The sequence below is a fragment of the Hylobates moloch genome, unplaced genomic scaffold, assembly GCF_009828535.3.
Source record: "Hylobates moloch isolate HMO894 unplaced genomic scaffold, HMol_V3 SCAFFOLD_29, whole genome shotgun sequence".
Taxonomy (NCBI): domain Eukaryota; kingdom Metazoa; phylum Chordata; class Mammalia; order Primates; family Hylobatidae; genus Hylobates; species Hylobates moloch.
This window is the reverse complement of record NW_026652304.1, coordinates 1,694,265-1,718,410: the sequence shown is the minus strand read 5'-3', so window position 1 is coordinate 1,718,410 and position 24,146 is coordinate 1,694,265. Positions and strand designations below refer to the sequence as shown.

Sequence of the window (24,146 nt, the reverse complement as noted above, 5' to 3'; positions counted from 1 at the left end):
CTTATAAGTGAGAACATGTGTGTTTGGTTCTCTGTTCCTGCATTAGTTTGCTGAGGATAATGGCTTCTGGCTCCATCCATGTCCCTGCAAAGGACATGATATCCTTCCTTTTTATGGCTGCATAGTATTCCATGGGGAGTATATGTACCACATTTTCTTTATCCAGTCTATCAATGATAGGCATTTGGTTTGATTCCATGCCTTTGCTATTGTGAATAGTGCTGCAGTGAACATACACATACATGTATCTTTGTAATAGAGTGATTAATATTTCACTGGGTATATACCCAGTAATGGGATTGCCAGGTTGAATGGTATTTCTAGTTCTAGATCTTTGAGGAATCGCTACACCATCTTCCTCAGTGGTTGAAATAATTAATTTACATTCCGACCAACAGCGTAAAAGTGTTCCTATTTCTTTGCAACCTTGCCAGCATCTGTTGTTTCTTGGCTTTTTAATGATCACCATTCTGACTGGTGTGAGATGGTATCTCATTGTGGTTTTGATTTGCATTTCTCTAATGATCAGTGATGTTGAGCTTTTTTCATATGTTCTTTGGCCTCATGAATGTCTTCTTTTGAGAAGTGGCTGTTCATGTCCTCTGCCCACTTTTTAATAGGGTTGTTTGTCTTTTCTTGCAAATTTGTCTAAGTTCCTTGTAGATTCTGGATATTTAACCTTTGTCAGATGGATAGATTGCAAAAAATTTCCCCCAGTCTGTAGGTTGCCTGTTTTCTCTGATGATTGTTTCTTTTGCTGTACAGAAGATCTTTAGTTTAATTAGATCCCATTTGTCAATTTTGGCTTTTTTTTGCAATTGCTTTTGGCAGTTTTGTTATGAAATCTTTGCCTGTGCCTATATCCTGAATGGTATTTATTGCATAGATTTTCTTCTAGGGGACTTCAAACTATACTACAAAGCTTCAGTAACCAAAACAGCATGGTACTGGTACAAATACAGACACATAGACCAATGGAACAGAATTGAGAACTCAGAAATAAGACCACACATCTACAACGATTTGACCTTCAAGAAACCTGACCAAAACAAGCAATGGGGAAAGGATTGCCTATTTAATAAATGGTGCTGGGAGAACTAGCTAACCATATACAGAAAATTGAAACTGGACCCCTTCCTTATATCTTATACAAAAATTAATTCAAGATGGATTAAAGACTTAAATGGAGCTCATATTTAAGGAGTGAGAAGATATGCTCTACCTCTTCAAGGGTGGAGTAGCTCTATAAATTATTTGGAAGTGTCTATTCTCCTCCATTAATTTATTTAGTCAACAATTAGTATCAGTCATCTAGAACCCATGAATATTTATGCTTTGGGTACTGTCCAGTACTATTTTATTTTGTAGCTCATCTTGTTCCAGCTTTGGCCATTTGGAGATTTTTCAGTTGGCTCCTATATCTCTTTGGCTTCTTACATATAATTGTAGATTTTTTTAGAAGCCTTTTCTTACTTTCTGTCACTACAAGATAGTTCAGACTTATCTTCTGTATTTTTTTGCCCCAGTTCTATGATCAGCCACTTCTCCAAGGAGCAATAATTTCCTTCAATGAAAACCAAGATATAGGCAGTTGGTGTACTTGTTGTTATTGGGTGTTGTTACTTCTAGATCCTCTAAGCTGCTAGTGCAAAGAGATATATGTGTGTGTACCAACCTATGTATCTACATACATATAAAAATATTTCTATTTGTAACCATCTGTATCTATCTTAGACTAAACCTGAGTACCTACTGATGTCTCCAATTCTAAGCTGCAACAGCATGGAACATTCTAGCCTTCTCCTCTTACTTATCTGTCACTTCCTACACCAATAGTGAGAAACCTGGCTCCTACCATCTGCTGTTTATTTACTTAATTATTTAATTCCAGTATACTTGTATGGAAGTTTCAGAATTGTTAATCTGTACTCATGTAAGAAACAACTTTATCAACTAGAGTATAGTGTTTATATGCAGTTCCTTTGCCTTTATCCTAACAGATTCCACTTACTCATTTTCCAAGTCACTTAGGTTAGCACCTTATTTTCCTAAGTCCTTTAGTGAGTTTGTTTCATGTATTTGTCATACATTTAAATTCTTTTGTAATATTGTGCATTCCATCCCAGTTTCCCCTGACCTCCTAAATTAACTTTTAAAGTTTGGATACCTTGTGGTCTATTCCTTGTTCTGTAAAGCTTTATGGATTTTGACAAGTATTCAATGTATTATATCACCATTATAGTAATATAGTTTCTGTGGAATAGAATAGTTTCTATTGCTGTAGTATAGAATAGTTTCTCTACTCTATAAAATATCCTGTGTTTCACTAATTCAACCCCTCCTTCACACCTTGAACTCCTGACAACCCCTGGTCTGTTTAATATCTTTCTTTTATCTCTTCTAGAATATCGTATAATTGAAATCATACAATATGTAGCTTTTTCAGACTGGCTACTTTCACTTAGCAATATTCATGTAAGTTTCATCCATATATTTTCATGGCCTGATAGCTCATTTCTTTTTAATCACTGAATAACACTTTTATTTATCCACTCACTGATGAAGGACCTCTTGATTGCTTCTAAATTCATGGCAATTATGAATGAAACTGCTCTAAACACTTTTGTGCAGGTTTTTTTGTGCATGTGTATTTTCAAATTATTTGGGTAAATATCTAGGAATTCAATTTCTGCATCATTGTGGTAATAATGTGTTTAGCTTCATAAGAAATTGCCAACCTATCTTCCAAAATAGCTGTACCATTTTGCATTCCCACCACCAATGAATGAGAATTCTTGATGCTCCACATCCTTGTCAGCATTTGATTTTTGTCAGTGTTTTGGATTCTAACTATTGTAATAGATGTGTAGTAGTATTTGATTGTTTTAATTTGCAATTTCTTTTTCATTTTTTTTTGAGATGGAATCTCACTCTGTTGCCTAGTCTGGAGTGCAGTGGCACGATGTTGGCTCACTGCAATCTCCGCCTCCCGGGTTCAAGCAGTTCTCTGCCTCAGCCTCCCAAGTACCTGGGATTACAGGCGCCTGCCACCATACCTGGCTAATTTTTGTGGTTTTAGTAGAGACGGGGCTTCACCATATTGGCCAGGCTGGTCTTGAACTCCTGACCTCGTGATCCACCCTCCCTGGCCTCCCAAAGTGCTGGGATTACAGACATAAGCCACCATGTCTGGCCTGCAATTTCTTAATGACAAAAAATATTGAGGATATTTTCACATACTTTTTTTGCCAACTGTATTTTTTAAATTAATTTTTATTTTTATTTTATTTTGTAACTTTTATTTTAGGGTTGGGATACTTATGTATGTTTGTTAATACAGGCAAATTTGTGTCACAGGGGTTTGGTGTACAGATCATCTCGTCACCCAGGTACTAAGCATAGTTCTTGATAGTTATTTTTCCTGATCCTCTCCCTCCTCCCACTCTGTTCCCTCACATAGACCCCAATGTCTCTTGTTCCCCTCTTTATGCCCATTGGTTCTCATTATTTATCTCTCACTTAAAAGTGAGAACATGCAGTATTTGGTTTTCCATTACTGCATTAGTTTGGTAAGGATAATGTCCTCCAGCTCCATCCTTGTTCCTGTACAGGACATGCTCTCGTGTTTTTTTTTTTTTTCTTTTTTAATGGCTGCATAGTATTCCATGGTGTCTATGTACTACATTGTTTTTTTTTAAACCCTGCCTACCATTGATGGGCATTTAGGTTGATTCCATGTTTTTGCTATTGTGAATGGTGCTGCAATGAACATACATGTGCATGTGTCTTTATGGTAGAACAATTTATACTCCATTGGGCATATACCCAGGAATGGGATTGCTGGGTTGAACGGTAGTTCTCCTTTTAGGTCTTTGAGGGATTTCCACACTGCTTTCCACAATGGGTGAACTAATTTACACTCCCACCAGCAGTGTATAAGTGTTCCTTTTTCTCCATAACCTCCCCAGCATCTGTTTTTTTTTTTTTTTTTTTGAGTTTTTAATAGTAGCCATTCTGATTGGTGGGAGATGGTATCTCATCATGGCTTTAATTTACATATCTCTAATGATTAGTGATACTTAGCATTTTTTCATTTGTTGCCAACTGTATATATTCTTCAATGAGGTGTACATCAGATCTTTTGCCCATTTTAAAAGTGGGGTTTTGGGCTGGGCGCAGTGGCTCACGCCTGTAATCCCAGCACTTTGGGAAGCCGAGGCAAGCAGATCACCTGAGGTCAGGAGTTTGAGACCATTCTGGCCAACATGGTGAAACTCTGTCTCTGTTAAAAATACAAAAATTAGTCGGACATGATGTCGGGCACTTGTAATCCCAGTTACTTGGGTGGCTGAGGCAGGAGAATCACTGGAACCCGGGAGGCGGAGGTTGCAGTCAGCTGAGACTGAACCATTGCACTCCAGCCTGGGCAACAAGAATGAAACTCTGTCTCAAAATACATACATACATACATACATACATACATACATACATACATAAAATTGGGTTTTTGTTTTCTTTTTGTTGAGTTTGAGGAGTTTTTTTGTATATTTTGATTACAAGTCTTTTATCAGCCACGTGTTTCACAAATAATTGCTCCCAGTTTGTGGCTTTTCACTCTCTTAATTGTTTTTTTCAGAGTAGAAATTTCAATTTTAATGAAGCCCAAATTATTAATTTTTTTCTGCCATAGATTGTGCTATTGGTGTTGTATATAAAAACTTACCACCAAATTCAATATCATATAGAATTTTTTCTGTTTCCTTCAAGAAGTAGTTTTATAATTTTGCATTATATGTTTAGATCAATGATTCACTTTTAAGTTTTGTTTAAGGTGTAAGGTTTGTGTATAAGTTTTTCTTTTTCCACATCGATGTCCAATTGCTCCAGCAACATTTTCTTTTTATATCTATCTTAAGGATAATCAATGCAATAGTTTCTGAAAAGATGACCTTTTTCCCATTTAATTGGCTCTTCTTCTTTGTCAAAGATCAGTTGACCTTATTTGTGTGGATCTATTTCTGGACTTGTTATTCTGTTTCACTAGTCCATCTGTCTATACTTTAACCAGTACCATACTGCCTTTATTACCGTAGCCTTTATTATGTATGTACCATAGCCTTAGTATGTACCATACTGCCTTTATTACTGTAGTCTTGAAATGAAATAGTGCAAGTGCTCCACCTTCTTCAGAATTTTAGTTCTTCTTCAGTATTAAAGACTATTCTAGGTCTTTTGCCTTTCTTTTAACATGTTGGAATCAATTGTCAATATCTACAAAATAGATTATTGGGATTTGGATTTAGATTACTCTGAATCTGTTAATTAAGTTGGGAAGAATTGACATTTTATCAATATTGAATAATATGAACATGTAACAATATTGACTTTCAATCTGACTATTTTCTCTTCATCATTTTAAGATCTTCTTTGATTTTTCATTGTTTTATAGTTTTTACATATAGGCCTTGTACATACTTTGTGAATTTATATCTTAGTATTGAATGTACTATTGTAAATGGTATTTTCTAAACTTTGAATTCCTATTATTCATGATATGTAGGAAAGAAATTGACTTTTGTATATTGACGTTAGATCCTTTAACCTTGGCATCATTACTTATTAGTTCCAGGGGAGTTTTTTGTTGTTGTTGTTGATTCATTGGAATTTTCTGCATAGATAATCATGCCATCTGTGAATAAAGATGTTTTATTTCTTCCTTCCAAATCTATATATCTTTTATTTCTTTTTTTGCCTTATTGCACTTGCTAGTATTTCTAGTATAATGTATAATAGGAGGAATGAGATAAGATATCTTAGACTTATCCTCATCTTCAGGGGAAAGTGTTTAGTTTTTCACCATTAAGGATAATGTTAGCTATTGGTTTTTTAAATTTCCTTTATGAAATTGAGGAAATTTCTGTCTATTCTGAATTTGCTGAGTTTTTATCATAAATAGCTGTTGAATTTTGTCAAATACTTTTCCTGTGTCAATTAATATGATCATATGACTTTTCCCATTTTCACTGTTAATGTGGCAGATATATTGATTTATTTTCAAATGTTGAATTTGCCTTCAGACATGGAATAAATCCCATTTGTTCATGATGTATAATTTATTTTATGCATTGTTTGTTCTGTCTTGCTAACATTTTGTTGAGATTTTGTGCCAGTGCTCAGGAGAGATATTGGTCTCTAGTTTTACTTTCTTATAATATCTTTATCTGATTTTGGTATTAGGATAATTCTAGACTCAGAATGAGTTAGGATGTGTTTCCTCTGCCTGTTTACTAAAAGAGATTGTAGAGAATTGGCAAAATTTCTTTCTTGAATTTGTTAGAAATAATCTTGCCACCACCTGAGCCAGATGATTTCTTTAGTGGAAGGTAATTAGTTATTGAATCAATATATTTAATACATATAGAGATATTTAGGTTATTTATTTCTCCATGTATTTTGGTAGTTTGTGTATTTCAAGGAATTGGTCCATTTCATCCAAATTATCAAATCTGTGAGCATAGAGTTGTTCATAATATTCCTTTATTATCCTTTTAATCTCCAAGAGGCCAGTCGTGGTGACTTCTCTTTCATTTATGATATTAGTAATTTATGTTTTCTGTCTCTCTCTTTTTTTTTTTTTTGCCAGAGTCTAACTCTGCCACCCAGGCTGGAGTGCAATGGTGTGATCTCTGCTCACTGCAACCTCTGCCTCTTGGGTTCACGTGATTCTCATGTCTCAGCCTCCCGAGTAGCTGGTATTACAGGCATGCTCCAATACACTTGGATAATTTTTTTGTGTGTATTTTTAGTAGAGATGAACTTTCGCCATGTTGGTCAGGTTGGTCTTGAACTCCTGGCCTCAAGTGCTCTGCCTGCCTCGGCCTCCCAAAGTTCTAGGATTACAGGTGTGAGCCACCGTGCCCGGCTTCTTTTTCTTAATTAGCCTGAATAGAAGTTTATCAATTTTATTGCTCCTTTAAAAGAACCGGCTTTTGTTTCACTGAGTTTCTTTATTATGTTTCTGTTTTCAATTTTATTGGCTTCTGCTCTAATTTCAGATGCTCCTTGACTTATGATGGGGTCGTGTCCCAATAAATCCACTGTAATTTGAAAATATCATAAGTCAAAAATACATATAATGCATCTAACCCACCAAACATTATTGCTTAGCCTAGCCTCCCTTGAATATGCTCAGAACACATACATTAGCCTGCAGTTGAGCAAAATGATCTGGCAACAAAACATACTATAGAGTATTGATGGTTTACCCCGATGATCACATAGCTGACTGAGAGCTGTGGCTTGCTGCTGCTGCCCAGCATTAAGTGAGAGTATTGTCCCACATATTGCTAGCACAGAAGATCTAAATTGAAAATTCAAAATACAGTTTTTACTGAATGCATGCATATTACTTTTTCACCATTGTGAAGTAAAAAAAGAAATCATAAATCAAACTATCTTAAGTTGGGAACTGTCTGTATTATTCTTTCTCTTCTGCTTGCTTTAGGCTTATCTAGTTTTTCTCTTGTCTAGTTTCCTAAGGTGGTGGCTTAGGTTGGTTATTGATATTATATATTTTTCTTATCTAATATATTTACTTAATGCTATGAATTTTTCTCTAAGCACTGCTTTTCCTGCATTCCACAAATTTTGATGTTCTATTTTTATCTTCATTTAGTTCAAAATAGTTTACCATTTATTTTGAGGCTTTTTCTTTGACTCATACTTTCTTTAAAAGTGTGTTGTTTAATCTCTAAATATTTTGAAATTTTCCAGCTATCTTTCTGTTGATTTCTAATTTATTTCCAATTTGGTGTGAGAACTTTGTACAATTTCTATTCTTTTAAATTTGTTAAGGATGTTTTGTGACCCAGAATGTGGTCTATCTTGGTGCATATTCCATCAGAGCTTGAGAAGAATGTGTATTCAGTTGTGGTTTGATGGAGTAGTCTATAAATATTAGTTAGATCATGTTGATTAACCATACTGTTTATGTCAACTATATCTGTATTAATTTTCTGCCTACTCGCACTAGCAATTACTGACAGCAGAATGGTGAGGTTTCTAAGTATAATAATGATTTGGGCTTGTCTATTTCTCCTTTTAGTTTCAACCATTTTGCTTCATGTGTTTTGATTCACTTTTGTTAGGTAAACACATATATACACATATTTACTATTGTTATATCATCTTGAACAATTGACCCCTTTATCATCATCTTTATCCTTGGTACTTTTCCTTCTTTGGTAGTCTGCTTTGCATGAAATTAATATAGCCACTCCAGCTTTATTTTTATGAATGTTAGCATGGTATATCTTTCTCCATTCCTTTACTTTTAACATATCAGAGTTATTATATTTAAAGTGGGCATTGTTATTAGGATAAATACCAAATAAAGTATTTTGCATGCTGGGCTTAAAACCTAGATGACAGGTTAATAGGTGCAGCAAACCACCATGGCACATGTATACCTATGTAACAAAACTGCACATTCTGCACATGTATCCCAGAACTTAAAGTAAAATAAAAAATAAATAAATAAAAATAAAAAAGTAAAAATAAATTAGCTGGGTGTGGAGGCAGCCACCTATAGTCCCAGCTACTCAGGAGGCTGAGGCAGGAGAATCAAAATAAATAAATAAATAAGTGTGGCTTTTTGTAGACAACATATATTTTGGTCTTTCTTAAAATTCAATCTGACAATTTCCATCTTTTAATTGGTGTATTTAAACAATTTATATTTAAAGCAAGTATTGATATATTTGAATAAAAATAAACCTGTGTTTGTTAACTGTTTCACATTTGTTGCCAAATGCTTCTTTTTGGTCTTTCGTAGTTTTATTTGAGCAATGTATGTAATACCATTTTATCTTTTCTCTTAGAGTATTAACTACACTTCTTTTTTTTTTTTTTTTTTTTGAGACAGAGTTTTGCTCTTGTTGCCCAGGTGGGAGCGCAATGGTGTGATCTTGGCTCACCACAACCTCTGCCTCCTGGGTTCAAGCGATTCTTCTGCCTCAGCCTCCCGAGTAGCTGGAATTATAAGCATGCGACACCATGCCTGGCTAATTTTGTATTTTTAGTAGAGATGGAGTTTCTCCATGTTGGTCAGGCTAGTCTCAAACTCCTGACCTCAGGTGATCCACTGGCCTTGGCCTCCCAAAGTGCTGGGATTACAGGAGTGAGCCACTGCACCCGGCCTAACTATACTTCTTTAAAGAATTTTTGGAGTGGTGCCCCTAAAGTTCTCAGTATACATTTTTAAGTATTCTAAATACACCTTCAAATAACACTATTCCTCTTTACATGAAAATAGGGATATTATAGTATTCTCAATTCCTCCCTACTGTCCCTTGTGACATAGCTGTCATTCATTTCACTTACCTATATAATATAATCACCTATACATTGTTGCTATTATGATTTTAAACAGGCAGTTATTGTTTACATAAATTAAGAATTTAGAAAGAATTTAGAATCCTTTCTAAAATAAATTTCCTTTTATTTTACCTTAATTCATGCATTCTCTGATTATCTTCCATGCTTTATGTAGATCCGAGTTTCTGACTTATATCACCTTCCTCTTGCTTGAAGAACATCTTTTAACATACTCTGCAGGGCAAATCTGCTGGTGATGAATTCTCTGAATTTTTGTCTGATTTTTTTTAGTATTTCCTTCACTTTTGAAGGATAATTTCCTGGCATCTAGAATTCTAGATTGGTCACTTTTTTTCAACATTTTATATATTTTACTTCACTTTCTTTATTAATGTACGGTTTCTGAAGAGGAATCTGCTGTATTTCATCCTGTTCTCTGTAGTTAGGTGCTTCCCTGCCCTGGCTCTGGCTTTTTCAAGATTTTCTCCCTGTCTTTGGTTTTTCTACACTTGGAGTACAATATGCCTAGGTGCTGTTTATTTTGTTTTTTGTAAGGAGTGGCATGTATTTATCTTCTTGATATTCCCTGAGCTCCCTGGATCTGTGGTTTGGTGTCTGTCATTAATCTTGAAAAGTTTTCAGCCATTATTACCTCAAATATTTCTTCTTCTCCTTTCATTTTTTTCTTTCTGGTATTCCAATCATGCATATGTTTGTTATACCTTTTGCTTTTTCGTTCTTTTGATTCTTTACATTTCAGTTTGGGACGTTTCTGTTGACTTATCTTTCAGCTCACTGATTATTTCCTTGGCCATGTTGAATCAATTGATTAGTCCTCAAAGATATTCTTCATTTCTGTTACACCATTTTTACATTTCAGCATTTGCTTTTGATTCTTTCTTAAAATTCCTATCTTTCTGCTTATATTACCCATCTTTTGTTGTATGTTGTCTTCTTTTTCCATTAGAGCCCTCAAACTCTTAATCACAATTGTTTATCTCTTTCCTGACATTCCACATCCAATCCATCAGCATGTCTTATTGGCTTTACTTTCAAAATAAATTAAACTCAGCCACTTCTCAGCATTTTTTAAATCACCCTAATACAAACCCCCTGTTACCTCATCAACTGCAATGTCTTCCTAACTTATTTTGTAACTTTTGCTCTTTGAGTTCTTCCAAGAGCCAAGAGTTCTTCCAAAACTGTGAACCCTATCATTGGCACTCCTCTGCTCTGTGGAAAGCAGTGGCTTCTCATCTCTTTCAGAGTACAATGCAAAAAGCTGTCACCTTAGCTGGCATGGCCCTGTGGGATTGGCCTCCCTTGTCTTACATTTTCCTCATTCAGGCTGCTGTGACCTCCCTGGTCTTTGGCTCTTACTAGAAATCTTTGAGCCCATTTCCTTCCCAATGTCAGCATTTGTGTTTTGTTCATTCACCCTCCTCACTTCATTCTGGTTTCTACAGCACAGAGAAGTAGTAGTCCCTGATTTAAACACCCTCTCTGCCTGCTTTCCACTTTGTTTTATCCCCTAGCGCTTACCATTATCAGACATCATATATTTATTTGTTTATTGTCTAACTTCCTCACAAAAATATGATGTTGCGAGGGTAGGGATTTGTCTTTTTGCCCCAGAGTAGTGCCTGACTCTCAATAACTTTGTTGTATTAAGTGAATGAATAAAATTAAAACTGATTCAAAGTATATGAGCATGTGTACATTTTACATAAGTGATACATGACATTCTTCCATTCCTTGGGGGCTCTTTTAACCATTCTCAACCAGTTGTAGTACCTTTAAAAAATCATGATGAAGATGATTTTGAGAGTTAATTTTGGTAGGAGATAACAGTTTTACCCTGTCTGCTCCATGTGCAGAATAATAGACTATTTTACTACATCTGATATTCAAGCACTAGAATCTATTAATAGGTAAATAATTTCCAAAAATAAAAGCATCAGTGGGAAAACAGGGAAATTATTTTTTTTTAAAAATTTCTAGACCAGAGTGTGTGCAATTTGGAATCTCTAATAAGAAATGTTATAGCTGATAGTTCCAGCAATTACAGAATCATGATCATATCCATAATGGATCAATAGAAGCCCTGGCTTATATAATAGCTTGCCCTCTCAGGCTTCTGGAGCCCCCTATGTAAACACAGAACACATTTATATTGATTGACAGTGCATGTAGGTTTCTACAGATGGTGCCAGTCAGTGTTTTCTAAGGCAGTTATGCCATGGGAATTAAAATTATGGCTTCTGAAATCAGCCTGCCTGGGTTCAAACCCCAGCTTCATGTGTCAGCTTCCTTGGCTGTAGAAAGGAATACTAATAGCACCTACCTTGCATTGTGGCTTTGAAAATTACATGATGTAACTTAGTCAAGAGCTTAGATGAGCACTTGGGATATGGCGAATGCTCAATAAATATTAGTTTATCATCATCATCATCATCATCATTATTATTACTGATTGCAAGCAAGACAAACTGGTTCTCACTTCAGCAGAAAAATAAACTATCGAAGTAATTTTGGTTAGATCACAGATTTAATGTGAAGGATGAATAACCTGGAAAACAGGTGGAAACCAAGAGATAGTCAGCATGGCATAGCAGCCAGCACTTCACCAGTGTGATGCCTTGGGGGCAGCCTGGCAGGAGCCACTGCCTTCACTCCTGGACTGCAGATCCACCGCAGGACAGCAGACTGAATTGTCCTGTGTCCAGACTTCACAGTCACAGGGGAGCAGTCTGCATGCAGGTAGGGCCCAGGTCACCTACCTTCACCCTAGAGTCTGGAGCCACAGAAAACAGTAATTGTCCTTGTAGCTTTTGTGATGGAAAGCAAGTCCTGACACCCACCAACTCACATACCAGGTAATTCGCCAAATGTAGGATGGCAGCTAAGATGCTGGGAAACCAAGAATTAACAAATGAGTATTATACCAATTAGTTAATTCATTACAGATTTCAATATTTTCCAAAAAACATCCTACAAAGAACAGCTCACTTTAATATACTCCAACAAATGATGAAATCTCTCCTTGGTCATCAGCTTTTCTAAATTTCTGTAACTATATGTGATTCTGAATTTCTTAGTGATTATGAACTTCTAGAAGATTCTGAAACAGAACAGTCTTACTTTGGGATGTATTCTAATCCTAGAGATCAGTCACATCAATCTGTGCCTTTTTTCATTATGTGACATGAAACAGGAGGACCTTTCCAACTTGCCTTGGGAAGCTGCTCCTACAACAGGGTATATTATCACATTTAATAAAGAAAGAGTAATATTTGCTTTGTGACCCCTCATCTGAGGTCATCGGGACTGTGCTGTATTCCCAAGCTCTACTGTAAAGGGATAGACAACAACCTTGTCTCCCAGTCATTGTAATCTGTATCGGAGCGCATCATTAGATGAATGAAGATGGAAATGTTCTCATGGTCAGCAGGTGGGGAAGGCAAGACTTGCTGCTTGGAAGCAATGAACCATAGTTCATTCTAAGGCTTGGGGAGAGCAGCTTGGAGGAAATGAGGCCCCTAAACTTGCCATGTGGGAGAAGTTGGGGGGTGGTAAATTGGGCACCCTTTATCTACTAGATGTAATCTTTACTTCCCCACCCTCTAATTTTTCTCAGTTGGGCTTGAAATTGTTTTTGCTTGTTACACTTTATGGGAAAAGAAAGGGAAATCCTAATAAGGTCCATGCCAGCAAAACTCTAGAAGAAGAAACTAAGAATTTCAAATTGACAGTTTGTTAATGAGAAAAGACAAGGTTAAAGGATTTTGTTAAACAGATGACCAAAATAATTACTGGAAACTTCTGCTTCTGGCCCAGGTGGAATAACGAGGGCTACATTTACCTTCCCACCAGAAAATGTAATAACAAAAACTGGACAAAACACTGGACATGACACTGTTGTCTTTAAACCTTGGACATCAATCAGTGCAGCATGGTATTTCGTAAGAAAGGGAAAAAATTGGGGTGAGCCTTCTGATTGTTTCTAGCCTGGAGAGAAGTTTCAGGCCACAGCAAGTGGGGAGGAACCTAGGTGTAAGTGTATGTATAAGGTAGCACATCATAGTGGCCAAATGAATGGCACAGGAAAGAAAAACTACAAGAACAGAGGAGGTAGAGCCACAAAACTAGAGTGGGGTCCAAGATTCACTATGGATAAAATGGGGTGTTAATTTGGTTTTCAAGGCCAATACAAGAGGAGGTGTAGAAAAAGAACAAGGTGGTGTTGGGAAGTATTATAAAAAGAGGCACAGGCTCATCCTTGTTTTATAAAAAACAAAGGTTTTTGGAAGGAATTTGTAGAGATAAGTTTGAAAAGTACTTTGAGACTGTGGAAATTCATGAATCTTAGAGTTTGATTTTATTCAGGAGATCAGTAGCTTTTAAAATGTAAAATAAAACCAGTAAACTCTATCTAAAATAAATTCTTCCCCAATCCCAATATAAAAAATACATATAATTGCGTAGCTGCTTTAGACAAAATGGTGGGTATGAGATGACCAGAAACCTCAACAGCGCTACCTCTGGTAGCCCCATAGAACTGCCAAGAGTTTTCAGAGTATAGTTAATTCATGCTGATGGCTAAGGCAGTGATTGAGGGATTGGAAAGAAGACTGAAGATAGACAAGATCAGTTAATTGGGTTGGAGGGAAGACTGAATACAGGCAAGGTGACAAATTTGGAACTGTTGCAATGATCTAGGCAAGAAGGAACCTATGAACTAGGAGGGAGGCTTAAAGACAGCAAGGAGGGAACTATAGGCAGGGACATGTGAGGAAATGCTTAGTAGGTTAAGGTAAGTTTGTAGATATGAAAGGAGAGAAGGAAAGAACATTAAGTAGCTAAAGCTACTTAATGTGAACCAGATAATTTATAGCTCCTTGACCTGAAACATTTAGAGGCTGTGATAACACTAATAATAATAATCTATAATTAAATAAATTACATAGTGTAATGATATATCATGATATAATCATCTTACCAATGCTTTACAGTCAATGACATTGTGGTACAGAGGCTTTGGAGGCAGACAGACCTCGACTGTAACCTCTGTGCTGCCCGTGGTATGACCTTGAGCGTGGTAGTTAATCTGAACTTCTTTCTTTTCTGTAAAATGGGGGACAATGACAGTACTTACCTTATAGTATTTGAAGGGAGAGTGTTAGAATTGATACTGGGGAGTCTCTCCAGAGAAAGTTGTGTTAGTTATTGTCTTTATTTCATTCTTAATTAATCAGCACTCCTCTTTTCTTTAACATGTTGAATTTAAAAGCTCTTAGTGTATTTCTTTGTCTTGCCTTTTAATACCCCATGAATTATTGAGAAACAAAAGAAAGTGATTATGCAAATGTTTGAAACATCTAATAATACACGAAAGTAGTCATGGGAAACTGGAGAAATAACTTTACTGATATTATACTAGTTTTTCTTCCGGAAACATAGCATATTAAGAAAAAAGCTCATTTCAATGAAAGAAAATTTAAAAATTAGAGTGCATTAGAAGCATAATCCAATGAATTCTATTCCTAATGAATACTCGGGCAGTATGTTAACTTTTTCTGAGATACAATAGCCAAGCCAAAGAATTTAAAGAATGAAAAAATCAGATGATGAAACAAACTGTGAAGTAATTACAGGTAGTCTTTGAAAATGCCTCGTTAGGCCTTTGACTCATTAGGACACATCTTTTTATTTTAGGGCCAGGACATAATCATTTAAGCAGTTGATGTGTCTTCAGCTCCTTTCACCTTTGCCACAAGTTGTCCCCTGTACTGCCTTTCCACCTAGCTTCCAAGTCCAGGCCGACTTTGAAGAGATTCCTTAGGGTTCGCCTCCCCTAGAGAGTGCCCTCTGTACCATCTCTCTCCCCTTCCTCCTCATTCCTATTGCCTGAGTTTATTGTTTTAATAAATTCTCGTAAGTTAACACCTCCTGGGGTGGATTAGAATCATTCAAATCCGCATTGATTGTTACTAAGTGGAAATTTTATACTCAGCCTTTCTAAATCCTTACAACAATGTGACGAGGATATTATAGTTGCTTTAACCCAAGGAGATGAAATTCAAACTGGTGGCATTGCACACTTACAGTGGGCTTGCAGGATGAAAGAGTGCTTGGTATCTCAATCCCTTATATAAAACAGGTGGGTCTTGTTAGAAAAATCCTTCAATAATTGTTAAGGTTAAAATTTTGAAAAGTGGTACAAAGAAATTTGCTTTGATGCAAATATTGTCTAGTCAATTACATAACTTGAGCTATCATGACAGTGTACACTGGCTATCCAGGGCACAACATCTCTATTGTGCTGTTGAATATACTGCTCAACCATTCTGGAAAATGGCATGTTCGTGTATGAATGATGATGTATCTTGCGTGTATGGCATTCCAAGCCAACATGTTGGTCTCTGCAAATAAACTTCTTGACTGTCAAGAGGCTGCCTGTTTAATATTTGCATGATCTAAACTAATTGTTTCTTTTGTTTTTTCCTCTGCTCTATGAACTGGTAGTTTGACCTTTTGGCTTTTCCCCTGAGAGTTAACAAAAGTTAGACAGCCGGGGGGTGAACTTAAGTAAAATCCATATCACTCTATGTTGCTGCTCTACTAACAATTCAAGAAAATGTCTTGGTAGGAAGCAAGGAATGAGTTTTAAATTTTATCTTTGAATTTCAATTATCCATGCTATTCCTGTGGTCCACCATTCTATATAATTAAGAATAAGCTGTATGTTCCACAGTGACACAGGCTGTTGTTTCTGATTTGCAGTTTTCACTTAACCAAGGGTAAAATTGAAATAGAAGCTGCATCCTTTTTTTTACCTTCTTCCACTCAATTCTAGTTAGATATTTTTGAACTTCTATAAAATGTCTATGCAATATTATCACCAATAATGTGTAAAATTACTACTCCGATGTAGAAGAGGATCCATTCTTCATTGAACCATATCCTTGGGATCCTATCACATGCAGTTGGCCATATAATATTTTATATTATTGTTTTTTGTTTTGTTTGTTAAGTTTGTACCTACATAATGGATTAAATTCAAAATCTCTGTTTAACTAAAACAAAATCTGTTTAACTGAAACAAAAAAACAAAATCTCTGTTTTTTGTTTGTACAAAACAAAAAACAATAATATTTTTGTTTTGTTTGTACACTTTATAGGGACTTTGGAATTTGGAAAATATAGTTCATTTAGGGTATATGTATTAGTCCATTTTCATACTGCTGTAAAGAAATACTTGAGACTGGGTAATTTATAAAGAAAAATAGGCTTAATGAACTCACAGTTCCACATGGCTGGGGAGGCCTCACAGTCATGGCAGAAGGTGAAGGCGAAGCAAAGGCACGTCTTATATGGCAGCAGGCAAGAGAGTATGTGCAAGGGAACTGCCCTTTATGAAACCATCAGATCTCATGAGACTTATTTACTATCATGAGAACAGCATAAGAAAAACCTGCCCCCATGATTCAATTACCTCCCACTGAGTCCCTCCCCCATGTGGGGATTATGGGAACTACAATTCAAGATGAGATTTGGATGGGGACACAGCCAAACCATATCAGTATATTAAAGAAAATATTTGTTAGTGCAAAGTGAATCTACTTTCACCTACTTGATTATTTGATGATTTTATAAATAGTCATCTCTTTCCTCATCTTTCCAGTTGTATTTTCTTGTTCCAAAGCCCAAACCTGTGTGTCTTGTGTTCAACAACCTGAATCATACAGTTGTGAGATGTAAATGGGTGTGGTGGTTCCACTTACTTCTTTACATAGTGCTACAGCTAAGCCATCTAAGTAGTCTGCTCCTAAATTCCTCCAAGAAGGGAAATATCATGATTTGATTTAAATGTGACATCCTTTCTTAGAGAAGTTTTCTTTGTCTCCTTCTTCCCCAGTCACTTCCTCCCATCCACTGTGCTTTCGGCAGTTCATTCGTTCATTAATTCATTCAACGAATATTGAATAACTTTTGATCAATGTCTTCCTCCCTCCAAGCTGAAAACTTGATGGAGGGTAACATGATCTGTCTTTGTTTACCACTGCATCTTCCGTGAATATACATTGTAAGTATTGATCGGATTTTTACTAAATGAACAAATACTTTGATAAAATATTTTTGATTACTGCCAATATCAGTTTCTGAAGTGATTCTAAAATTCTTCTGCTGGAAAGTAGATTAGCTTTAGTATGACTGCTGAAGCCTTTTAAGGTGGGTGGTAATACTACATTTTGTTTTGTTTCATTAACCTAAGTGCTTTTCTTTGGAATCTTTTTAAATGAAGATAAATTACATTTATGAAAGAAGCATATTATTTTTAAAGTACTTTATTTTTAAAAGGTAAAATGCTTGTGTAGTTATAATTTGGTTACTCTTGATTTCACCTTAGGAAAAACAATATCACCTTCTAACCATTTCTTTTTTAGTCAAATCACTTGCTTTTATTTATTTCTGTAGATCTGCTATTAAAGACTGTAATCACTGCTGAATCTTTGCTGTAAGACTTGATCACATTGTTAATTTCTTTCTAAACTTGTAGAGTAGGTGTATAAATAGTATTTGGGTAATACACTGAATAATACTGAAGAAGCAGGCATTTTCTTAACCCAGTCCTCACACAAAGTAGGGAAATACAAGTCAGAACTTATCCTCTCAAAATTCTGACCTCAGAATTTCCTGAGAAATCTGAACCTAAAAAGATTCTTTGCTTTTGACATTTTTTCCCTGGTTTCCATCACAAGGCTCTTGCTCTTACATTTTTTTTTCTAATGCTTCAGATAGAAGATGGTAGAGTCGTATAGTACAATCTCAGCATTGGAGGGGATACTGGAGGTCAGCTAGTGCAAATGCTTTCTGGATAATGGAATCCTTTGGGAACACCCCCTTGAAAGTCTTCATCTAGCCTATTCTTGGAAACCCTCAGTGATCCCCCTCATCATTTCCTATGATGGCAGCTTCTATCTTTGTCGTCGGCTCTTACTGTTACAAACTGCTTCCTTACATTGAGCTGTAACTAACTAAAAAGTTTCGACACCCTGCTTCTATTTTAGCCTTTGGGCTCATAAAGAACAAGTTGAACTCGTCTTATGCAGAACAACCCATCCACGGGAGATGCTCAGGTTTCCTCCATGTTTTCCTTTCTCTAGGCTAACCCTTCTTTGTTCCTCACTTGCTCACTATATGACCTGATTTCATGTCTCCTTACCCTTCTAGTTACTCTAACTTGAGTAGGCTCATTTTTCTTATAGTTTCAGGATCCAGCAATGAGTGTGATACATCAGGTATGCTCTGACGAGTTGAGAGTAGAGTGGACATAGCATCTCCCTTAATTCAGATATTGTGATCTCACTGGCAAATCTGGCAATAAAAGTTGAAATGTCTCACCCAGGACAATGGCTGGGTCAGGTGCCATTGTTCTCATCTTTTACTTTTAGGTGTCCCTCAATTTGTTAAGTTAGTACCTACATAATGTCCTGAAACTTGTTAAGTTTGTACCTACATAATGGATTAAATTCAAAATCTCTGTTTAACTGAAAACAAAAGCAAACTTCTTTTCAGACCCAGAATCTGGAATCATACTTAACAGAGAATGATCTTGTACAAGTTGGTTCATCTCTTTAAGTAACGGTTTCTCAAACTTACAAGATTACTGTGAGAGCTAAATTAGTTCTAAAGTGCTTCCATGTAAAGTGTATGTAAATGCTTAAAATATGTAGTAAGTGCTGAATGCATATTAGAAATAATAATAATCTTTATTATAATTTTTACTATTTCATGTGAAATGCTTATTTTAATACTGAGCAAATAGGAAGAGTTCATGGCTTCTCTATGTTTTTGAAGTGTCATTTAATATATTACACATATACTTATATATATAAAACATATATATATTTCAGTCACACATTTGTCCAAATACCTTGACAAACTAAAACAAAATAAGACAAAGTTCTCATGCTAGTTATTTGTTATAAAGTGATAGAACGAGTGATATGTTATAAAGAGCATTTATTTTTAATGTCTTTGATATTAAAAATAGTTGTGTTAACTTTTTATCAAAATGATTGCTTCCTTCACATAAATCTAAGAATTATGCTGTCTGATGAATATTGGAGAGATTAACTTCTTTGAAAATATAGAAGCTTTTTGTCTTTTTAAAATAGTTGTTTTTGCAGTTGTTAATACATTTCGGCAGTACAGTATGGCCTTTTTCAAGTTAAGGTGCTGAGACCAAACCTCAAAGAATCACTGCAAAAAGATTGGATCCCCCCTCAGCACCCCATTTCGTAATTTAGTTAGTGAGAACTACAATTGGCTAAACCTTTGTGAGGGGCTGGGCGCGGTGGCTCACGCCTATAATCTCAGAAGTTTGGGAGGCCGAGGCGGGCGGATCACAAGGTCAGGAGATGGAGACCATTCTGGCTAACATGGTGAAACCCCGTCTCTACTAAAAATACAAAAATTAGCCAGGCGTGGTGGCAGGTGCCTGTAGTCCCAGCTACTCGGGAGGCTGAGGCAGCAGAATGGCGTGAACCCGGGAGGCGGAGCTTGCAGTGAGCCGAGATCACGCCACTGCACTCCAGCCTGGGTGACACAGCGAGACTCCATCTCAAAAAAAAAAAAAAAAAAAAGCCTTTTGGGGGAAATTATCAAATAAAACAAACTCTTTTTACAATTTTACAACTTTTATGTTAGGAAAAAACAAATACATTTGTGAAAAGCTTAAAATCTGGTAAACGACTTGAGGGATTTGGGGCAATCCTAGGGTGATGAGGAGCAGGTTAGTAACAGTGAAGGACTTAGCACCCCAGGGGGCCAGAGTCTGTAATATACCTTAAGAGCAAGTCATTCTTATTTAGTCTTGCCCATTAAGAAGTCTACTTGGACTAAATGCTTTTAAAAATGCCCTTTTAATTTACTATTAAAAGAATATTGCTAGCAGAAGTAGTCTTTGATGCTAAATTATATTTTTTTAGAATAACTAAAATTAGAATTCTATTCTCTTTATAACACCTGTTACACACACACCCATACCTGGTGTGTTGGAGTCAGTTTGTATGAGCTCACCAAAGCCTACTGTTCAATTTTCAGGAGTTTTGTAAGCCATTTGATGTCAGACAAGTGGCCTGAAGTTTGTTATGGTGGTAGTATTTACACCATGAAAATTGGCAACTGCTACAAATAGAAATCTTTTTCTTCTTCTCTTGGAGAGCCACTTGTTAAACACTTACCAGCTCACCTGTGCTTGAAAGTATTTCTTCAAATAAAATGAAAGATGGTTAGCTTTGAAAACTTTTTGTATAAAAGCTTACACGGAAAAAAAATAAACTAATTTTTTTCCCCCTGTGTTTTCAGGGATACGAAAAGACCGAAGAGGAGGGAGAATGTTGAAACACAAGCGCCAGAGAGATGATGGGGAGGGCAGGGGTGAAGTGGGGTCTGCTGGAGACATGAGAGCTGCCAACCTTTGGCCAAGCCCACTCATGATCAAACACTCTAAGAAGAACAGCCCGGCCTTGTCTCTGACGGCCGACCAGATGGTCAGCGCCTTGTTGGATGCTGAGCCCCCCATACTCTATTCCGAGTACGATCCTACCAGACCCTTCAGTGAGGCTTCGATGATGGGCTTGCTGACCAACCTGGCAGACAGGGAGCTGGTTCACATGATCAACTGGGCAAAGAGGGTGCCAGGTAAGAATGCGAAGCTCGGCTTTTAAGAGTCAATAACTTTTCAAGAACTTGTCGTGATGTCATGGGAGAAATAGTGGGGGGAAAAGAAGCAATAACATGTTATGTAATTGGTTTCAAGGTTACAGGAGATTTGTTCATTTTCAGCATCAATACACTGTGATTTTCCTGGAGATTAGGAAATGATATTCTTAAATCAAAATCTAGAAGACTGAAATTCTTAAAATTGACATGATTTATTTTTAACCCATCTTATTTACCAAAAAGATTCAGGGTGGACACTACATGATAAAAGTATTTAATAGTATATGTTCACAGTAGCAGAAACTTTTAACACTAAATGACCTACAAAAGTTTTTAATATTAATGACCTTTGTTCAAAACATCTCAATTATTAATAAAAACAATTTTATCTTAAAAAGATTTTTAAGATTCGGTGTGGTGGCTCATGCCTGTAATCCTAGCACTTTTTGGAGTTGAGGTAGGAGAATTGCTTGAGCCCAGGAGCTTGAGGCCATCCAGGGCAATGTGGCGAAACCCTGTCTCTACAACACATTTTTAAAAATTAGCTAGGTGCAGTGGCACACACCTGTGGTCCCAGCTACGGGGGAGGCTGAGGTGAGAGGATGGCTTGAGTCCAGGAGGTCAAAGCTACAGTGAACCATGTTTGTGTGGAGTGCCACTGCACTCCAGCCCAGGTGACAGAGCAAGACATGTCTTAAAAAATAAACAACAAAAAAAAAGTTAAGAAAGATCTTTATGGATTAAAGAGATAATAATAAGTTTATTTACTGAATGCCAATTATTTATCCAACCTGGTGTATGCTTAGTATTTTAGGAGAAAGAGAAAGGCAATGGAAAAATAAGGTATCATCCCTGAAAGAAACTTTTAGAAAGATACAGTGGCTGAAGTGATACGTTGTTCCTTCAGCTGATTGTCTCAGAACTGGTGTTCTGGTAAAATTGGACTGTTACTCCTGTTATTCAGGGAGAAGAATTCAAGTTTGTATGGAAACAAGACTAGAAAATGACTTGCTCCCTGCCCCAGTGTATCCGTTCAGGAGCTAATGTAGATAAACCAAGGCAAGAAGAAGCTAATTTTTTTTTCTGGGCTTATAGATTAAATGAGTGATAGATTTAGTTGGAGGTTTTCTCATTTGGTTTCTTTTAATAGATGAAATTAATTGTTTCCTATGAAGCATGAAATTTTTATATGAAACTAAAAAAATGTGGAGTTTGTACTTGCATTTCAAGGGTCACTGCTGTGTTATAGGCCAAGTGAACTTATGTCTGGCCTTAGAGAATCTTACATGTATTTGCATCTATCAGCATATAAACATGTGGGCCGTAGAATAAGGAGCCAGCAGTACCAGAACCCAGCCTTGTTAGAGGCCACCATTTTGGTGGTTGGGTGGTCATTAGGTTACATGGAAGCATGGAGAATAATAGGCAAATGTAGAGTTTCAGTGTCAGTTGAAATGGCAAACAAAAATTTCTGGTCATCTTCAGAATGAAAAGTTTTCTTGAGTACCTACATATTTTAGCATTTTTATATGAAGCAGATACATTATAAGTTAATTGTTGGAATCTAAATCTAATATGGCTGTAAATTTTTTCTTTATATCTGTTATTGCCTTGTTCTTATATTTTAGGGAAAGAGAAACAAACAAACAAACAAAGAAGCTAGTGGTCATATATCTGAGAGCCAACTCTTGGTTGCCGTTCAGTTTTATTTTCCTGTAAACATATATTTTCTCTTATGAAATCTTGGGAATATTAGCTCTGGAGCACTGCTGAACTCAAATATAGACATTTTCATATGTATCAGTAGATTCCCATCATGACATTTTTATAATAATAAAATGTTGAAGAGCATTTTAAACAACTGGAATTAAGCTCAAATACATTACCAGTGGTTGAAGAATTCACATCAATAATCTTCTGAATTTAGGAATAAAATGGAGAAGTCAAGGAAAGGAAAATATTATACACAGGCTAGCAATTGTTGAAATACAATTATTAAAGCCAGAGCTAGACAAAATTATGGCAATGAGATGTGTAACAAAACCACTCTATAACTTCATCATGTTAGTTTAAAAGACCTGAATGATTTCAAAATCCTTAGACCAATAAACTATGTCTTCTTACTTGATAATTAAAAAAAGAATTATAAAGGCAAAATGAAATTATATATATGTGTGCTTGTGTGTGTTCCTTGGGAATACAGCTGTTGTAAATCAAAGGCCTACTTATCTGACCAAGCAGAATAAAAATAGTCATTGATTTTAAAGAGACTAAAAATAAGGGAAGAAAAAAGTCTTCTGCAAAAGCTCTACAGATGGTTGTCAAGCTTTTCAGAAAAATAGACAAAGCAACATTTTGAAAAGGATTTCTATCTTTTATAAATTCAAATACCATCTGTTATTTAAAAAACATAGCCCACACTGCAAATCTGTTATAGACAATATGACGTTTATGAGATAATAGTTTGAGAATGACAATAATAATAGTAATTTTTAAAAAGAGGAAATAGGCTGGGCACAGTGACTCACGCCTGTAATCCCAGCACTTTGGGAGGCCGAGGTGGGTGGATCACCTGAGGTCAGGAGTTCAAGACCAGCCTGGCCAACATGGCAAAACCCCGTCTCTACAAAAAAATACAAAAATTAGCCAGGCTTGGTGGCACACATCCATAGTCCCAGGTACTTGGGATGTTGAGGTGGGAGAATTTCTTGAACCTGGGAGGCAGAGACTGCAGTGAGCTGAGATCCCACAACTGCACTCCAGCCTGGGCAACAACGAGACTCTGTCTCTAAATAAATAAATAAAGAAGGAAATAGTAAACGTCATTAGTAAGAAGAATAGCAAAAAGTTCAGTTCTAGAAATACCCAGAATTAGCTATATGATACAAAAACCCTCATGGAACATTTGGATAATCCTCAGAATACCTATCAATATAACAAAAACTATAAATTGACTTCATTTTGAATGATGAATTTTTAACGAAAATAGTCAATACTTTGGGCTATCTTAGTAGTTCTAGAAGTGCTTCTTTCTTCTTTCT

At 36.1% G+C, this 24,146-nt stretch overlaps 1 protein-coding gene across 4 annotated transcripts in view; it reads left to right on the top strand.

Annotated features, from left to right (window-relative positions):
- The window catches only part of LOC116463211 (estrogen receptor), a 311,141-nt gene that overhangs the window by 117,260 nt on the left and 169,735 nt on the right, over positions 1–24,146 (top strand). For all 4 annotated transcript variants that reach the window (XM_058434502.1, XM_032146206.2, XM_058434501.1 and 1 more), the window contains exon 4: positions 20,749–21,084. In XM_058434502.1, the coding sequence (XP_058290485.1) occupies positions 20,749–21,084 (336 nt within the window). The remainder of the gene's footprint in view (positions 1–20,748; positions 21,085–24,146) is intronic.